At 61.4% G+C, this 17,588-nt stretch overlaps 2 protein-coding genes across 3 annotated transcripts; one reads left to right on the top strand and one right to left on the bottom strand.

Moving 5' to 3' along the window:
* Nucleotides 1-16: 16 nt before the first annotated feature.
* Nucleotides 17-12,083, bottom strand: SF3A2 (splicing factor 3a subunit 2). 2 transcript variants are annotated; one of them, XM_021676727.2, is made up of 10 exons: nt 12,000-12,053; nt 6,697-6,801; nt 6,079-6,241; nt 5,128-5,199; nt 3,919-3,965; nt 3,147-3,256; nt 1,859-1,908; nt 1,637-1,777; nt 1,014-1,082; nt 17-922 (listed from the first exon to the last, which is right to left on the bottom strand). In XM_021676727.2, exons 3-10 carry the CDS (start codon nt 6,202-6,204, stop codon nt 122-124), a joined length of 1,416 nt encoding a protein of 471 aa, XP_021532402.1. In that variant the 5' UTR covers nt 6,205-6,241; nt 6,697-6,801; nt 12,000-12,053; the 3' UTR covers nt 17-121. The 2 variants fall into 2 exon arrangements, with proteins under 2 accessions (XP_021532402.1, XP_021532401.1); XM_021676726.2 differs by lacking the exon at nt 6,697-6,801 and having other exon boundaries at nt 12,000-12,083.
* Nucleotides 12,084-12,564: 481 nt separating this feature from the next.
* PLEKHJ1 (pleckstrin homology domain containing J1) lies at nt 12,565-15,590 on the top strand. Its single transcript, XM_012435854.3, has 6 exons — nt 12,565-12,739; nt 12,908-12,975; nt 13,070-13,136; nt 14,539-14,629; nt 14,719-14,782; nt 14,875-15,590. Exons 1-6 carry the CDS (start codon nt 12,646-12,648, stop codon nt 14,938-14,940), a joined length of 450 nt encoding a protein of 149 aa, XP_012291277.1. The 5' UTR covers nt 12,565-12,645; the 3' UTR covers nt 14,941-15,590.
* Nucleotides 15,591-17,588: the final 1,998 nt, after the last annotated feature.

The following is a 17,588-nucleotide window of genomic DNA, read 5'->3' on the forward strand; positions in this document are numbered from 1 at the left end:
TCCATGCACTCAGGGCTGGGGGAGGCCGTTTAATGAGCCGGGACAGTACAAAAGAGTAGCCTTCCCTCCATGGGAAAGGCAGGAGCACCTGGGCCGGGCTTCCTGGGAAGGGAGCAGCTTCTCAGTTGGTTGGGGGAGGGGGAGGTATGTTCCCTGGGCCTTCGGAAGGGAGTGGGGGCCTCAGCATTGGGGGCATGGGAGCTGGGGGGTGTACCCCAGGATTTGAGGGGTGAACTCCAGGAGGCTGAGGGTGGACCCCAGGAGCTGACGGATGGACCCCGGGAGGTTGGGGGTGGACCCCTGGGGCCTGAGGATGCATCCCTGGGGCTGGTGGGTGCACCCCTGGGGCCTGAGGGTGAACGGCCGGGGCTGCTGGGTGCACCCCTGGGGCCTGGGGGTGAACTCCTGCTGATGGGGGAGGGTGGACCCCCGGGGCTGGTGGGTGGACTCCGGGGGCTGGTGGGTGAACCCCAGGGGCTGGTGGGTGAACTCCGGGGGCTGGTGGGTGAACCCCGGGGGCTGGAGGGTGGACTCCGGGGGCTGGGGGGTGGACCCCAGAGGTTGGTGGGTGGACCACAGGGGCTGGGGGATGGACGCCAGGAGCTGGGGGGTGGACCCCAGGAGCTGGGGGGTGGACCCCAGATGTGGGGGGGTGCACCACTGGGGCCGGGGGGTGGACCCCTGGAGCTGGCGGGGGCAACTGGGGTGGTCCTGGGGGCCCTGAGGGCGCAGGCCCCGTGGGGGGCATGGGTGGCAGAGGCAGGCCTCCTGGTGGGGGCGGCGGCAAAGACTCCGGCAGTGGTGGCCGAGGGGGCAGACCATTCATCAGCGGGGGTGGAGGCCGCTTCACCCCAGGGGGCCCGGCGGGGAGGGTGGGCGGAGCCGGGGGCTTCTCCATCTTAAAGTGGAACTGGAGAAAGAACTAGAGAGACGAGGAAGGCTCAGCAGGCGCAGCTGGGGACTTGGCTGCCAGGGCCCGGGCGGGAGTCGAGGTGCCCAGGCCAGCCACTCACCTGCTTGGTCTCCCGGTTCCAGTGCGTCCAGAACTTGCCCTCTGCCTTGTCGATCTCTCTGCTCGGCACCTGGGAGGGCGGGGGACAGAGAGGGCTCCTGGTCCCTGCAACCTCAGGGCCGCCATCAGGCAGGGAGCTCAGCGCAGCCCGAGGCACCAGCCTCCCTGGCCCGGACCACACCCTGGGAGCCCAGCGGAAGGCCCTGGCCTGACACGACCCTCCTGACACAGGGTTCGGTCTGGAGTGAAACAGAGCTGGCCTCAATGCCAGCTTGCTGCCAGTTCCACCCTGCAGTCACCGTCTGCACTGTTTAATGATGGCTGCCCTGGCCAGGCGTGGGCGCAGGCTGCGGGAAGCCCCCCGATAGCCTGGCCCGGGAACAGAGGTCACCTGGAGAAGGAAGCCCCCCAACAGCATGGCCTGGGTACAAAGGTCACTTGGTGAAGGCCTCACTGCCTGGCGCTCAGCCCTGCCGGCTCTCCCTTCTCCATGGGCACTATGCAGTCCAAGCAGACGCCCTCCCCCAAAGCCAGGAAGCCCGATGGGAGGGGTGCCCCGCCCAGCCTGCACAGACCTTTCTTGCTCCCACGTCTCGGGGGTCCGGGACCCCGCAGCCACGCTACCTTGAAGGCGATGGTCTCGTAGGGCTCGGCGGCCATCAGCAGGTACTGCCAGCGCCGGTCCGGCGGCTCGATCCGCTGCTCGTAGGCGGACATGAAGCGGTGGCGTGGCATGATGCCCTCGGCGACCTCAGGGTAGTCGATCTGTGGAGACGCGGCCGGGTAGCAGCGCCGCCGTAGGATGCACGCCTGTGGCCGCCCCCACGCCCGGACCCCCATGCTCACCTGGAAGAGGAGGCTCTGCTGGCCCATCTCCGAGTCCCTCTGCTTGGTCACTGCAACACAGAAGGCTCTCAGGTCCCAGCCGCTCGTCCTCCCTGAAGCTGAGGGACCTGGGCTGGGCTAGTGCCACCCACTGAGAGAGGGCAGGACCCCGGGGAGGCCCTGGGGCTCCAGGCAGCCGCTGGACTCTCTGCCCGTGCTCTCGGTCTCTGGGACGCTGCTATAGCGAAGGCACAGGTGCGCCAGGGCTGAGCTACCGGCGGGGTCACTCAGGCAGGGACCGAGGTGGGTGTTCCTTTGTCCTCATCCCCAGAGCCCTTCACCCTAGGGTGCTGGGACACCACCAGCCAGTGTCAGGGTCACCGGGCAGGAAGGGTCCTTCAGCACCCTGCTCTGGGATTCAACTGGGGCTGCCTGAACAGGGCCCCCACCTGTGTGGGGTGAGCGAGGGAGGATACCCTTCCACCAGAGCTCAGCTGCCTGGACCCCGGGAACGGCTGCTGGGGTGGGGGCCGCGTCCCTGCCGGGCCACCTGGCCCTCTCCACGCAGCCTCCGGCATGCACACTCACAAGCCCCCTGCCTCCCCACTGCCCTGAGCCCAAGCCCAGGACCTGTCAGGGCCTCCCGGCCTGAGGCCTGCAGCTCTAGCCGCCCTCGCCATCCAGCGCACTGCCCCGGGCCTCTGCCCCACGGGCTGCTGTCGGGAGGCTGGGCACAGGACGTCGCCACCTTCCGTGAAGAACACGTGGCAGGGAGCCTGCCCGCCTTCCCGACCCCGACAGACACACATCTCTATATTCTACCCTGTCGCTTCCCAGCCTTCTGAACCAGGTCACCGGCAACCATTTCCACTGCTGAGGGTCCCAGAGGGAGCCACCCCTAACAGCCACTTCTCCTCGTCCTCTTCCTTCCGAGGCTAAGAGGAGTGGAACCCAGTTTCACAGTTAACGGGAAAGGCGTCAGGCTCAGCACACCCCCACTTCCAGCTTGGCAAGAATTCCTAGAAGCTTCTACAACACCAGACTGCAAGGCACAGAGGGGCCGCCACTCACACACCAGGAGCCCCAGGCACAGAGGCAGCCGGGCAAGGAGGGCACAGACCGGGGCTCGGCTGGGTGAGATGGGTGCTTATCGGGCCCAGCCTGACAGCTCCCAGACACAGCACCAGATGCTGCGGGCGGGTGAGGGATGGCCACCAAGGCCATGAAACAGCAGCTCAGGGACGAGGGTCTCAGGGCTGCAGCTCCCGCTCCGGAGCCCAAAGAACCCAGCACGCGTTGGCAGACTCACCTTTGTAGCCCGGGCGGCCGATCTTCACAAACTTCTTCACCTCCACCTTGACCTTCTCAGGTGCGGGCTGGGCGGGGGCCTCCTTGGCCTCCTTGGCCGCTCGCCGGGCCCTGCGGGCAGGATGGACGTGGTGCTGGGACCCTCCACGCACAGGCACCAGGGACACAGGCCCAGGGACCGGTAGCCCCCTGACCTGAGAGCTCACTACAAACCATGGGATGAGGAGGGCTGGGGGCTGGGGAGGGGCCCTGGGGTTTGGACCAGGACAGGGGTGGGACAGGGATGTTCTCTTCCTGTCATGCTGCTCACTGTCCCTGCCTGGGGCCCTTCCCACAACCCCACGCCTCTGCTCTTCTCTTTTTTTTTTTTTTTTTTTGAGACGGAGTTTCACTCTTGTTGCCCAGGCTGGAGTGTAATGGCGCGATCTTGGTTCACCACAACCTCCGCCTCCCAGGTTCAAGATTCTCCTGCCTCAGCCTCCAGAGTAGCTGGAATTACAGGTGTGCACTGCCGTGCCAAGCTAAATTATATATTTTTAGTAGAGACGGAACTTCATCATGTTGGCCAGGCTGGTCTCGAACTCCTGACCTCAGGTGATCCACCCACCTCAGCAATACAGCCTATGTGCTCTAATGCTCCCCAGAGACCTTACTCCAGCGCCCAGGGAGGCCCAGGCCAGGCTGGTTTCCCCGCCGCGGAGCCATGGCCCGGGGGGCTCACGAAGACTGGAGCTGCTGGGGCAGAAGGCGTGAGATGGGGGCAAGGTACTCACAGGTTGGTCTGGTGCTTCTTCCCCTGGGTATGTGCCAGGTAGCTCCCCTGGAGTGGAAAGGAAACACGCGTGACTCGAGGCCGAGGGGACAGACACGGGGCAGGAAACACGCGTGACTCGAGGCCGAGGGGACAGACACGGGGCAGGAAACACGGGTGACTCGAGGCCGAGGGGACAGACACGGGGCAGGAAACACGCGTGACTCGGGGCCGAGGGGACAGACACGGGGCAGGAAACACGGGTGACTCGGGGCCGAGGGGACAGACACGGGGCAGGAAACACGGGTGACTCGGGGCCGAGGGGACAGACACGGGGCAGGAAACACGGGTGACTCGGGGCCGAGGGCACAGACACGGGGCAGGAAACACGGGTGACTCGGGGCCGAGGGGACAGACACGGGGCAGGAAACACGGGTGACTCGGGGCCGAGGGCACAGACACGGGGCAGGAAACACGGGTGACTCGGGGCCGAGGGCACAGACACGGGGCAGGAAACACGGGTGACTCGGGGCCGAGGGCACAGACACGGGGCAGGAAACACGGGTGACTCGGGGCCGAGGGCACAGACACGGGGCAGGAAACACGGGTGACTCGGGGCCGAGGGCACAGACACGGGGCAGGAAACACGGGTGACTCGGGGCCGAGGGCACAGACACGGGGCAGGAAACACGGGTGACTCGGGGCCGAGGGCACAGACACGGGGCAGGAAACACGGGTGACTCGGGGCCGAGGGCACAGACACGGGGCAGGAAACACGGGTGACTCGGGGCCGAGGGCACAGACACGGGGCAGGAAACACGGGTGACTCGGGGCCGAGGGCACAGACACGGGGCAGGAAACACGGGTGACTCGGGGCCGAGGGCACAGACACGGGGCAGGAAACACGGGTGACTCGGGGCCGAGGGCACAGACACGGGGCAGGAAACACGGGTGACTCGGGGCCGAGGGCACAGACACGGGGCAGGAAACACGGGTGACTCGGGGCCGAGGGCACAGACACGGGGCAGGAAACACGGGTGACTCGGGGCCGAGGGCACAGACACGGGGCAGGAAACACGGGTGACTCGGGGCCGAGGGCACAGACACGGGGCAGGAAACACGCGTGACTCAAGGCCGAGGGGACAGACACGGGGCAGTCCCCCAGCCGTCAGCCGCTCAGCCCGCCCCGATCCCCAAACCCCAGGCCGCTCGGGGCCGGCAGAGGCCGCACCTCATTGTTGTGAAGCGTCAGGCAGAGCTTGCATTCATAGGAGCCCAGGTGGTTTTTCATGAAATATGGGTCCTGGAGGGGACGAACAGGTACCCCGTTAGACAGAAGATCACAGCCTGCCCTGTGGTCGGGGCCCTCAGAGGCGGGACCCCCTTTCTGTGGAGGCCTGGCTGTCCCTGACGGATCCCGCAAGGTGCCTCGTGAGCACACGTGTGGCCACCGGGGGCTGTGGCCTAGGCTTTGAGCAGCGGGGGTTCCCAGGGAGCCCTGGCACCACCTTCCTGGCGGTTCTGAGGCAGGGAGGCAGAGCCAGGACAGCAGTGCCCGTCACTCCTGACACAGGGAGCCGTCCGCTGCCCATGCCACCACGCCAAGGGTCAGCACAAGGCAGACACACACTTCTCGTCTCAGACCCTGGAGTTCAAACCCTAACTCCACCCCCTGCGGCTTGGCACCCCTCCACCGTGATCTCATCTGGAAGACAAGGAAAGTCACAGAGCCTGTGCTGCAGGCCAGGCCCGTGGGCATGCCAGGGAACACGGCACTGGTGGATCCTGGTGGAGTTCCAAGTCTAAGGACACGCACTCTGGCAGGGTCCCGGCTGGGGACCCACCCTCACAGGGACCCGGGCGATGTCTGGGGACATCTCTCTGTGTCCTGATGGGGGAGCTCCTGGCACGGAGCGGGTGGGGACCAGGGATGCTGCTTGGCACCCTGCAGTGCCCAGGACACCCCCAGCCCAGAGAGTGCTGCAGCCCCGATGTCCACGGTGCTGAGGGGGACCCGGCTCACCCCGCCTCTGCACATCAGCTCTCCCCATTTCCAAAAACTGAATGATGCCCAACAGAAGGCTTTGCACAGAGCAAACCATTTCCACCCAGGGCTCAGAGTCACGGCGGGTCTGCTGTCTGGGGCCCCGGGCTGCATCGCCCAGCCCAGGCGGCCGCCCACCTTGTTGATATCGATGGTCTCCAGGGCCAGCTGCCGGAGGCGCTCCCTGCGGTCACGGTTGCTCTCGGAGGAGGAGGCCACGCCCCCACTCCCGGTCTTGCCCCCAGGGCGATGCTGGAAGTCCATGGTGACGGCCTCCGGGCTTCAGCAGACTGGGAGACACCTGTGGAGGAGCGTGAAGATGGCTCAGAAGGCGAGGCTGCTGCTGCTACCTCCCGGGCCGGGCGGTCAGGTCGGGGCCAGCAGGACCGCTCCTCAGCCTGTACCCCCAGCGCCAGGGTCTCGCCAGCCCCGAGGGGGCCACCCGCTAGTACACCGAGTCTCTTCCAGGGGGCCGGGGCCCACTGTGGGTCAGGCACAGATATGACGAAGCTGGAGCCTGCCTCCAACTGACCGTGCGGGAGGGTGGGGGGGGGAAGCCGCTCTAGCCCAGAGTGCCAAGGCCTGGAGACCTGAAATGGCGACGGGGAGCCAGAGAAGGCACAACCAGGGAAGACGAGGCCAAATTCTCACCACCGAGTCACCACCTCCAGGAAGCCATCGGGACTGCCCAAGCCCCCAGTGTTCACGCCTTCCTCCCAACTCCCTCTCGGGTTGGCTACGCTTACTTGTCCCAACCTGAGTTCTATCTCTCGGAATCGGCTGTGGATTTTCTGGGTGGCCAGGGAGACGTGGATCTTCCGGTCCTCTCTGGGTAACACCCGGGAGATCAGTCCCATCTGCCTGTGGCGCAGGAGGGCTCTCCTGAGTCCCCAACACCCGCTTCCCGACGCAGCCCTCTGCCACTGTTCCACACCTGCTCAGGCTCCAGGCAGCTTCCTCTCCTGTCCTGACGCTTTTCCCCTGCCTGTTCAACATCTGCCCCAGGCCCTGGTTTAAAGGCCTTGGGTGAGCTCAGAGAGATGGAACCCAGGAGACCGAGTGAAGCATTCATTGCCCGCCAAAGACGCCCACGTGTGAATCCCTGGGACCCGTGAACCCGTCGCCTCACACGGCAGGAAAGGGAAGCACAGGTGGGCTTGAGGATCTTACAACGGCAGGGGATCCTCACAGCACCCTCATGAGAGGAGGGGGAGGCTGAGGGGCAGAGAGGCTGGGCTGCGGCTGTGAACAGGGAGGACGAGGGGAAAGGCGGGAAGAGTTCCGCTCGCAGAAGGGATGGAGCCTCGTGGACTGTTTGGACTTCTGGCCCCAGATCCAGAAGCGGATGCAGCCGTGTCACCTGAACTGCCGCGTCTGCGGTGATCTGCCACAGCGGCCACAGGTGTGCGGGTGCACGCTGAGGTCCGGGCCAGCTGCGCTGCTGACCTGTGGTGGGACCTGAGGTCACTCATCTATGGGGGCCCAGGACCCTCCCCACCCAGTTTTTATTCCCCAGACAAGTTTATGACAACGATCAAGTGTGGTAACCGGTGGGACGGGCTGCCGAGCTCACTGCAGTATCACAGTGAGACGTCCAGACGCCACAAAAGCCCACCTAGAGATGCCCATTTTTACATTTTGTCACGTAAACTGCAAGAAACCACCATCGTGACCATCGCTATCCCTTCACAAACAAAGAACATTCCAATGTGAAAAAGGAGATGGTGGCACCAGGAGGACTGTCCTCTGCCGGGAACGCCACCCTCTGGCCCGCGGGACCCTCCCTGCCTCGGGCTTCTTGGCCACTTGTTCTTCAGGACCGGGGGAACTGCACCCCATCCGCGCTGGCGCTGGGGCTCAGGACATGAGCTCCAGCTGTCACAGGGAGCACCTGTGGAGTCTGACTGGCCCTCGGAAACCCAGATCAGTACTCAACCACTCACCATGTGATAAACTCTGATCCAAAAACCAGAAACCGTCCCAACCCAAGCCTGGCCATCACGGCCACTCAACACCCGCACCGTCCCCCTACGCAGCTGAGATGGGGCAGCACCCTGGGGAAGGCCACACACTCGAATCCCCCACCACTCCGCAGTCGATCAGAACGTTCCTCCCAGAAAAACTGGCATACAAGGGCTTCGGCAGTTAGAGAGGCAGGCCCAGCAGAGCAAGGGGCCCCGGGAGAAGCCCAGGAGGGGGCTGAGTCACTGCCTGCCGACTGGGCAGCGGGAATCCCTGTGGTTCCTCCGCCCAGCCCGAACCCTGCCCAGGGGGAGGCCGGGAGTCTTTTCTGGGGAAACAGCGCCAGAGGAAGAATTCTCAAATACGACATTCGGGGCCTCCACATCTCAAAGAAAAGCCCCACTCCTCGCCCGGCCGCTGGGCAGGAGGCCTCCCTGGATGAGGAGCGGAGCTCACACAGAGCTGCCGGCCGCTTTGTTCTTAAAGAGAAACACACGCCTCCGAGAACAAAGAGACTTGATGGGAACCCCAACGTGAGATCGCGCTAGGGGAAGTTGACGCACCAGAAAACCAGAACAGGGCGCTGAACGATGACAACCTGAATTCAAACAGAAAGCAGCCCTTGAAAAATACAGAGAGGACAATCTATCAATGTCCCTGGAGCTCTAAAAGAAAACAGAAGAGAGAAAAAGAATAAAAAACACAGACGGGACAAGCTAAACAAAAAATTCCATATAAAATACGGACGGGATGATCCAAACAAAAAATCCCGTAGCAGAGTCTGAAGGTGAGCCAGACACAGCTTTCATAAAAAAAGCCAAAAGTTGAAAAAACAGGAGGAAAAGCAAGAACCCAGATGACACTCTGGAGGGAGAACAGAAAAAATACCCAACAAAATCAAACATGAAAAATATTATCAAAGAAACAATATAAGAACGTTAACAAGAAAATTAAAAACAAAAATGAAACCCGGGACTAAAAGAACCAAACTGTCCAGACCGCAAGGACCCACCAAGATCAACAAACAGAAAGACGCCTGGTAAACAGGGAAGTCAGGAAATCTCACACCGAGAAGAATGTGAGGCTTCTGCTAGACAGAAAACACAAAACATCAGAAACCAGCGTACCGGCCATCTTTTGAGACCAGCACTGAAAACAGAGCTCTCACGGTTCTGAACAAACACAGATTTTCTCCTTCCTTCCCTTCCTTCCTTCTTTCTTTCTGTCTCTCTCTCTCTCTCTCTTTTTTTTTTTTTTTCAGATGAATTCTCGCTCTGTCGCCCAGGCTGGAGTGCAGCGACACGATCTGGGCTCACTACAACCTCCGCCTCCAGGGTTCAAGTGATTCTCCTGCCTCACCCTCCCGAGTAGCTGGGATTACAGGCATGCAACACCACATCTGGCTAATGTTTGCATTTTTAGAGCGACGGGGCTTCGCGAAGTTGGCCAGTCTGGTCTTGAACTCGAAAGTCAGGTGATGCGCCCACCTCAGCCTCCCCAAGTGCTGGAGTTACAGGCGTGAGCCAGTGTGCCCGGCCTACAAATACAGATTTTCAATCTAGATTTTTATATCCCACAAAATTCCTAACTATGAGGGTAAATAAACTCATTTTCAGACAATCAAGGACCACCCCCCAACAAAACAATCTATTTCTTCAAAAGCTACCAGAAGTTCTGCTCTGACAGCATGGAGAGGAAGGGATGGCCACACTGGAAACAGAGGCAGGCCCCTGGCAGCAAGGACCGGAAGCTCTGGGACAACAGCCCCACCTCCAGGGCAGAGCACAGCCAGTCCCACCTGGGGGAGGGGATACGCGGGTCTTGGAGGGAAGTGGTGAGGGAGAGATGGATTTATTTAAACCTGTGTGAAATACAACTGATAGGTGTGAGATGTTGGAGCTCTGTGAGGAACAAACAAACAGGTACAAGAAAACCAGGCTACGGGAGTCTGCGGCAGGAGAATCGCCTGAACCCGGGAGGCAGAGGCTGCAGAGAGCCGAGATCGCACCACTGCACTCCAGCCTGGCAACGGAGCAAGGCTCTGTCTCAATAAAAAAAAAAAAGAAAAGAAAACCAAGGCTGGCGCGGTGGCTCACGCCTCGCCTGTCATCCCAGCACTTTGGGAGGCCGAGGCAGGTAGATCACAAGGTCAAGAGATCGAGACCATACTGGCCAACATGGTGAAACCCCGTCTCTACTAAAAATACAAAAAATAGCCGGGCATGGTGGCGCATGCCTGTGGTCCCAGCTACTCGGGAGGCTGAGGTGGAAGAATCGCTTCAATCCAGGAGGCAGAGGTTGCAGTGAGCCGAGATTGCGCCACTGCACTCCAGGCGATAGAGCAAGACTCCGTCTCAAAAAAAAAAAAAAAAGAAAAAGAAAAAAGAAAACCAGGCTAGTGGTAAAAAAACAACTTAATTAGCTTTAAGGGAAGAAAGAGTGATAAAAGAAAAGCCCAGCTGAACATATTACTTGTTTTAGCAACCAACAATGTTTTGCATCTTATTTAGAAACCAAAGACCTACTCCTGCTCACAACCCACGCTCATTCAGGATGTGGAAGGTGAAGGTGCAGGGGGTGGATGGGAGGGAGGTAGTCTCAACCACCCCGACGTGAAATCAGCAGATCAATCCAGGAAGAAGCGTGATATTTGTAAAGACCAGGGCACAGCCCGACCAACATGGCAAAACCCCATCTCTACAAAAAAATACAAAAATTAGCCGAGCCAGGCTTGGTGGCTCACGCCTGTAATCTCAGCACTTTAGGAGGCCGAGGCAGGTGGATCACCTGAGGTCAGGAGTACCAGACCAGCCTGGGCAACAACGCAAAACCCCGTCTCTACAAAATATACAAAAATTAGGCGGGCATGGTGGTGCGTGTTGTAGTCCCAGCTACTCAGGAGGCTGAGGTGGGAGGATGGCCTGAGAACGGGAGTTTGAGGTTTCAGTGAGCTGTGACTGCACCACTGCACTCCAGCCTGGGTGACAGAGCAAGACCCTGTCTCAAAATAAAAAAGACCAGGGAAATGCACTTAAGAACTGAGGAAAGGCCTGGGGCCTGGGACTGGACCACTGAGCAGGCATTAGTTTTTGGTGGCAACACCATTCTCTCCTTAAACCTAGCAAACAACCTATTTTCCAGAGCTCCCGTGGCTGTTTGGTGCTGTCCAAGGACACACAGGAGTAACGGTCACAGGCATCTAACTGCCTGGGGTGACATGAAAAATGGGGCCAGCTAAGGTTTTCTGGTCGCCTTCGGCATGGTGCCGAAACTGTCACTTCCGTTTTAAAGGAACTGAAGCTGAGAGGAGTTACATAGCAGAGCCCCAGTCAACTAACAGGTATAGATCAGCATGCAGAAGCGTTCTGGGCTACAACGAAGGCGGCCCAGACCATTTCAGCCGCGATCCTGATCCGAAACCAACGACTCTTGGTTGCTTATTTTTTATTTTATGAAACAGGATCTTGCTCTGTCGCCCAGGCTGGAGTGCAGTGGCGCAATCACGGCGCCCTGCAGCCTCGATCTCCTGGGCTCAAGCGATCTTCCCGCTTCAGCCTCCAGAGGGGCTGGGACTACAGGCGCCCGTCACCACGCCTGGCTAGGTTTTAAAAAATATTTGCAGTGATAGGGTCTCGCTACGTTGCCCAGGCTGAAGTGCAGTGGTGCGATCATGGCTCACTGCAGTCTCGACATCCTGGGCTCAAGCGATCCTCTGGAGTAGCTGGGACTACAAGCGCAACCACCACTCCTGGCTAATTTTTAAAATTTTTTTTATAGGGATGAGAGGTCTCTCTGTGTTGTCCAGGCTGGTCTCGAACTCCTGGCCTCAAGCGATCCTCCGGCCGAGGCCTCCCTGAGCGCTGGGATTAGAGGCGTGAGGACCGGCGCACGGACCCCCAACAGGTGTTTGGAAATAAAGTTCCGAGCGGGCCCGCCCAGCGCGGGGCCTCTAGATGCACAAGGCCGGACGCTCAAGGGAGGAGGAAGGGGCGCGACCCCGCTGCCCGCCCCTCAGCCCGCGGCCCGTCGCAAGCGCCTCTCTCCCACGTCCGCTCCCCTCCAGGGAACCCCCAGTCCCCGTCGACCGACGCCCTCACCAGAGCCCAAGGCCGCGCTATCACCACCTTGATCCGCCACCGCCACGATTTCGTTCGGCGCACGCGCGTCGCGGGCAAAGAAAGCACTTCCGGGGCAAATGGGGCGGGGCCTGTCGTGTGCGCATGCCCGGCCCGCCCGGCGGCGCGAGTCTGAAGGTTCGGAGGCGCGAGGGTAAGGGCTGCAGGTGGCGGGTCTGAAAGTGCGGCCTGGAAAACAAAGCGCGCGTGCGCACAACGCTTCCAACGAACCCTGGGTCCGCTGCGGCCGCGCGGGGCCAACTTTCGCGAGAGGGCGGCTGATACTCTCCGGGAAACGTTAGCGTTCCCTCCGCCTGCGCCTGGCGGTTCTAAGAAGGGGCGCTAGCCATCGCGGGGGTGCCTTGATTTTGTTCCACCTTGGTCCGGTGTATTTCAGTTAACTTAGTAACGACGGTCCGTCTCCCCAACCAACCCCGCACCCCACCTCCCGGGGACGCCAGCGCCACCCTGCGAGGATGAGTGGCATGGCCGGCCCAAGGCGCGCAGGCGCACTAGCCCCAGCCGCGCTTCCGTGTCTGCGCCCTGGGACCTTTTTGGCGCCGGCCCCGGCGCGAGCGGGGACGGCGGCCGGGAGGGCGTGGCACGGGTTCCCGTTCCCCGCAGAAGAATGCGGTACAACGAGAAGGAGCTGCAGGCGCTGTCCCGGCAGCCGGCCGAGATGGCGGCCGAGCTGGGCATGAGGGGCCCCAAGAAGGGCAGCGGTGAGCGGGACCCGGGAGACCGGGACAGTGCTAGGGACTGGAGGCGGGGGCCGAGGTCCGGGCCTGGGCGGGATACCGGGTCTGGGGTCCCGGTGAGGGCGCTGGGGGTGGAGGGCGGGGATCCGGGCTGGGACTGTCTGCGTCCCTGAGCGTGCGCTGTGTTCCCAGTGCTGAAGCGGCGGCTGGTGAAGCTCGTGGTGAATTTCCTCTTCTACTTCCGGACAGACGAGGCAGAGGTAGGGGCGCCCCGGGCGCGCGGGCGGGTGCCAGGGTGCGCCCCGCGGAGGCTGGGCGCTCACCGCCGCGTCCCGGCGCCCGTGTCTCCTCCAGCCCGTCGGAGCCCTGCTGCTGGAGCGCTGCAAAGTCACCCGGGAAGAGCCTGGCACCTTCTCCATCAGTGAGTGTGGCTGGGGAGGCCAGCGGCGCCTCCAGCAGCGCGGGGCACCCGCAGCGCCGCACTGTGCCCTCCCCAGGCGCCCAAGGCCTCCTCTGTGTCCCCAGCCTGGCGCTACCCTCCCCAGACACAAGAGTGCGTTGTCCACAGCCAGCTCAAGGTCAGGTCCTCCTGGCGGGCACCGCCGTGCCCACCTGCCAAGTCCACTTCAGCTTGGGCCCCTCCCAGAGTCCGCTGTTTCTTCCTGTGGGCCCAGGCTGTACTCACGGGGCGGACGGGGACGGGCCAGCATGCACAGCGTTTCCCCAGCTGCCGTGATTAGTGTGGGTCTACATTGTTGTATGGCCCTGGGCTGGAAACCCCAGGTGGGGGTGGGGGAGTGAGAGGGGTGTGGCTCTCCTGGGTTTTAAGAGATTCCTATCTTCGGGGAAAGATGGAGTTTGCCAGAGTGGCTGTCAAATTCCACAGGCCAAGTGGCTTCGGTGTCAGAAAAGATCCCAGTTCCTGGTGATGGCCAGCATCTTCCAGCTTCCTTGGTTTGTGGAAGCATCACCCCATCCCTGCCTCCATCCTTACCTTGTCCTCCCTGCATCGCATCTGGGTCCACGTTTCCCCTTCTACACAGACGCCAAACAGAATTGAGGGCCCACCCTGACAACCCCGTTTTATTTTTTGTGACAGGGTCTCATTCTGTCACCCAGGGTGAAGTACAGTGGTGCCATCTCAGCTCACTGCAATTTCTGCCTCCCGGGCTCAAGCGATTCTCCTGCCTCAGCCTCCCCAGTAGCTGGGATTACACGTGCCTGCCACCATGCCCAGCTAATTTTTGTATTTTTAGTAGAGACAGGGTTTCATCATGTTGGCCAGGCTGGTCTCGAATTCACGACCTCAGGTGATCCGCCTGCCTTGGCCTCTGAAATGCTGGGATTACAGCCGTGAGCCACAGCACCCAGCCCTCTTGATTTTATTTTTGGGACAGCATCTGTTGTTACCCAGGCTGGAGTGCACTGGCATAATCACAACTCACTGTAGCCTCAACCCCCTTGCCTCAAGCGATCCTCCCACCTCTGCCTCCTGAATGTCTGGGACTACAAGGCCCCACCACCACACCCGGCTGATTTTTGTTTTTGCAGAGACAATCTCCTGAGCTCAAGCAGTCCTCCTACCTCGGCCTCTCAAAGCACTGGGATCACAGGCGTGAGCCACTGCACCTGGCAACAACCTCATTTTAACTAGTTCATTTGCAGAGGCCCTATTTCCAAATGGGGCCAAGCTCCTCTAGGTTCTGGGAGTTAGGACATAAACACATCTTTGTGGGGGCCACAGGGGGGTGGTTTTGGGCACTGGCAAGACGAATCTGCCCCTGTGGTTGTGGGCAGGACCAACGCAGGTGCTCCCTCCCCAGGCTTCGTTGAGGACCCCGAGAGGAAGTATCACTTTGAGTGCAGCAGCGAGGAGCAGTGTCAGGAGTGGATGGAGGCTCTCCGTCGGGCCAGGTGGGGCCAGGCAGCCGTGGGCACAGCTGGGGTGGGCACTGCAGCCATGCAGAGCAGGCCTCTGACCTCCGTGCCACCCTCTTCTCCAGCTACGAGTTCATGCGGAGAAGCCTCATCTTCTACAGGAACGAAATCCGGAAGGTGACAGGCAAGGTGTGTACAGGGCTGCAGGTGGCCAGGGTGAGGCTGTGGGTGGCAGAGGAGGTCTTCTGGCCCTGGCTCACGGCCATCTGTCCACCCTACAGGACCCTCTGGAGCAGTTTGGCATATCCGAGGAGGCCAGGTTCCAGCTGAGTGGCTTACAGGCATGAGTGCAGGGCATGATGGTTGGCGTGCAGCTGGGTGGGACTGGCCTTTGCCCAGCCCTGAGTCGCTCGGCCATGCCTGGATTTTTTTTTTTTTTTTTTTTTTTTTTTTTTTTTTTTGAGTCAGGGCCTCACTGTTGCCCAGGCTAGCGTGCAGTGGTGCCTTGACCTGGGCTCAAAAGATCCTCTTGCCTCAGCTTCCCGAGTAGGCTGGGACCACAGGCACAAGTCCCCACACCCAGCCGTCACACCTGGATTTTCGGCGGGAGGTTTTTTGGTTTGGAGACATCCAAAGCCCGAAGCCGGTGGGTGTGGGCAGGCGCTGTGTTTTGTGAAACTGCCCAGCAAGCTGCCCTCCTCGGAGCCCAAGGACCCACCCGACTGGCCTGGCACCTGGTGCTACGTGCTGCTGCCGGGACGCGCGCCCTCCCACGATGCCCTGCCCGAGTTTTGTGCATCCAGGGTCTGGCGGGCTCCTGGGCTGTGCGGCCCCTCCACCCCGCACAGAACGAATGTACAGGGCCAGATGAAGCTGTGAATGGTGTGGGGGCCGAGTCCCCCCACCAGCTGTGAATTCTCCTGCAGACAGGAGCCCCGGCTGTGGGCCTGGGGAAGTGCTTGTCCTGTTCAAATAAAGGTACCTCTTTTTCATGGTGGATGGCGGTGCAGTGAAGGAGAGGGGAGGGGCAGCTGGGGAGTCCGCACCCCAGGGAAGCAAGGCTTGGGGTCTTGAGAGGTCAGAGCTGGGTCTCCTGCACTGAGGGGAGGCCTGGAACCTGAGCCTGGACAGGTGAAGGCTGAGACCCAGGCCCGGGAGAACAGGGCCGCTGTGTGGTATTGGGAGTCCTGCGGTGACCTGGGGTCCCGACACTGGCATTCGTTTCCCGCACCCCCCACACCCCAGTGTGTGGATGGGGCCTGGGCTGGTTTTGTCCCTCCGATGTGGCAAAGGACTTTGCCAGTGTCATCGGGGCTGCAGATCTGGTTTTGCGTTCATCCAAAGGCAGTTTGCCCGCAGTCAGATTCAGGCCTCCCCAAGACCGGGGCCTCCTGGTGTCAGCCCTCAGAGCTTCTGCTAGGAGCGCCCCCAGACCCTGCATCCCCCTGCTTCAGCGATGACTCACTTGCCACCAGGAGACACCTGAGACCACCCGGAAGAAAGGCTGCCGTTCACACAGGTCCAAGTGAAAATGGTCTGTTTATTACAGCGTCTAGAGGTGGGGAAGCAGAACGCAGGGGTGCCCAGAGGAAAGGGCGCCCGCAGCCCAGGGGCGGACCGTGACAATGTGCGCAATCCAAATACAGTTCAGCAGAGCCTCCCGAGGGCAACAGACAAGGGCCGACACAAAGCAGCAGTGTGTGGGGGGCGCTGACCACTGAACAGACTGACGCGTCCTGGGGCGGATAAATTAAGGGGCAAGTCTTAAATAAGTCACCGAGCGTGCCTCATGGGCCAAGGAGGGGGCGTCCCAGTCATCAGGGTTCCTATCAATTCCTGAGCAAGAGCCGTTCCCAGGCGCCACCCGCCTACAGTCAGCAGCAGCAGCGCGGCCCCCGCCAGCTGCCCATGGAAGCTCAGACCGCGCACCAGCACCAGCCTCCACCATCACCTGCCACCAGCCCCCGTCTGGGAGTGTCTGAGGAGAACATGGCCCAGGGCTCAGATCGGGAGGGCATCTGCGGGCAGCAGCACGCTAGTTCACACGTGCCCCAGGGGCTCAAGGAGACTTCTGCCTGGGCCAGTGGCTCCGAGACCCAGTGCATGTCCTAAACACACGGTGGTCTGTGTGGGCAGGAGCCGCAATGGCACCCCGGCAACCACTGTCCCCTGGGGGGAGGCAGAAGTGATACAGTGTTTCAAGAGTGTGTCTTGTTCTAGACCAGGGGACTCCATGCCTTCTCTGCCATAACCCTGTAGCATTTCCGGCCTGTGGCAGCGCGGAGCAGGCTGCCTGTCCTGAAGGCTGGGCTCGGGCAGAGGCACAGCACCTTCAAGCTGAGAGCACCAACGTGGGGGTGGGAAGGACAGGTTTGGAGCACCATCTTCAAAACTCAGCTATGTTGGGGGAGCAGGGGTCTGAGAGACAGGTTGTTGGGGGCCAGAGGGAGGCAGCACCCCCACACCAAGCACAAGCAGCGGTCTTCCAGGCTCTCCCACACAGGACTGCCTCACCCAGCAACCATGGGAGCCTTTCCTCCGCGCTCCTCTCCAGAGGCCACGTGGTAGGAAAACGTGGTGGGGACCACAATGCAGGGCTGGCAGCTCCCTGGAGGGTGGTTCTGACACCTGGGGAAGGGCTGCCCAATGCCACCTCACAGCAGCAACAACTTGAGAAGGTGGGCTCGACGGGTGTGACAGCCTGGGCCCTGCGTGCCCCAGACCCCATCCTCCAGGGAGTGCGTGGAGAGAGCGCTGCCTGGACAAGCCAAGCGCTGACTGCTCGGGGCTCCACAAGCACCTGAGTGGCTCTGCCTGCCCGCCACAGCCTGGCCTCGCCCTCTCCTTCCACGCCCAGTCCCAGGCACCCCCAAGGCTGCAGAATGGGGGGCAGATGCCATCCTAGGGCCTAGGGCCAGAGAGGCCAGGCTTCAGCAGCACATCCCGGCCCCAGCACACCCACTTGGAGGGCTGGGTGCCAGGCGGGACCCTGACA

The sequence above is a fragment of the Aotus nancymaae genome, unplaced genomic scaffold, assembly GCF_030222135.1.
Source record: "Aotus nancymaae isolate 86718 unplaced genomic scaffold, 86718_ANA_hifiasm-v0.15.2.pri h1tg000124l, whole genome shotgun sequence".
Classification (NCBI taxonomy): Eukaryota; Metazoa; Chordata; class Mammalia; order Primates; family Aotidae; genus Aotus; species Aotus nancymaae.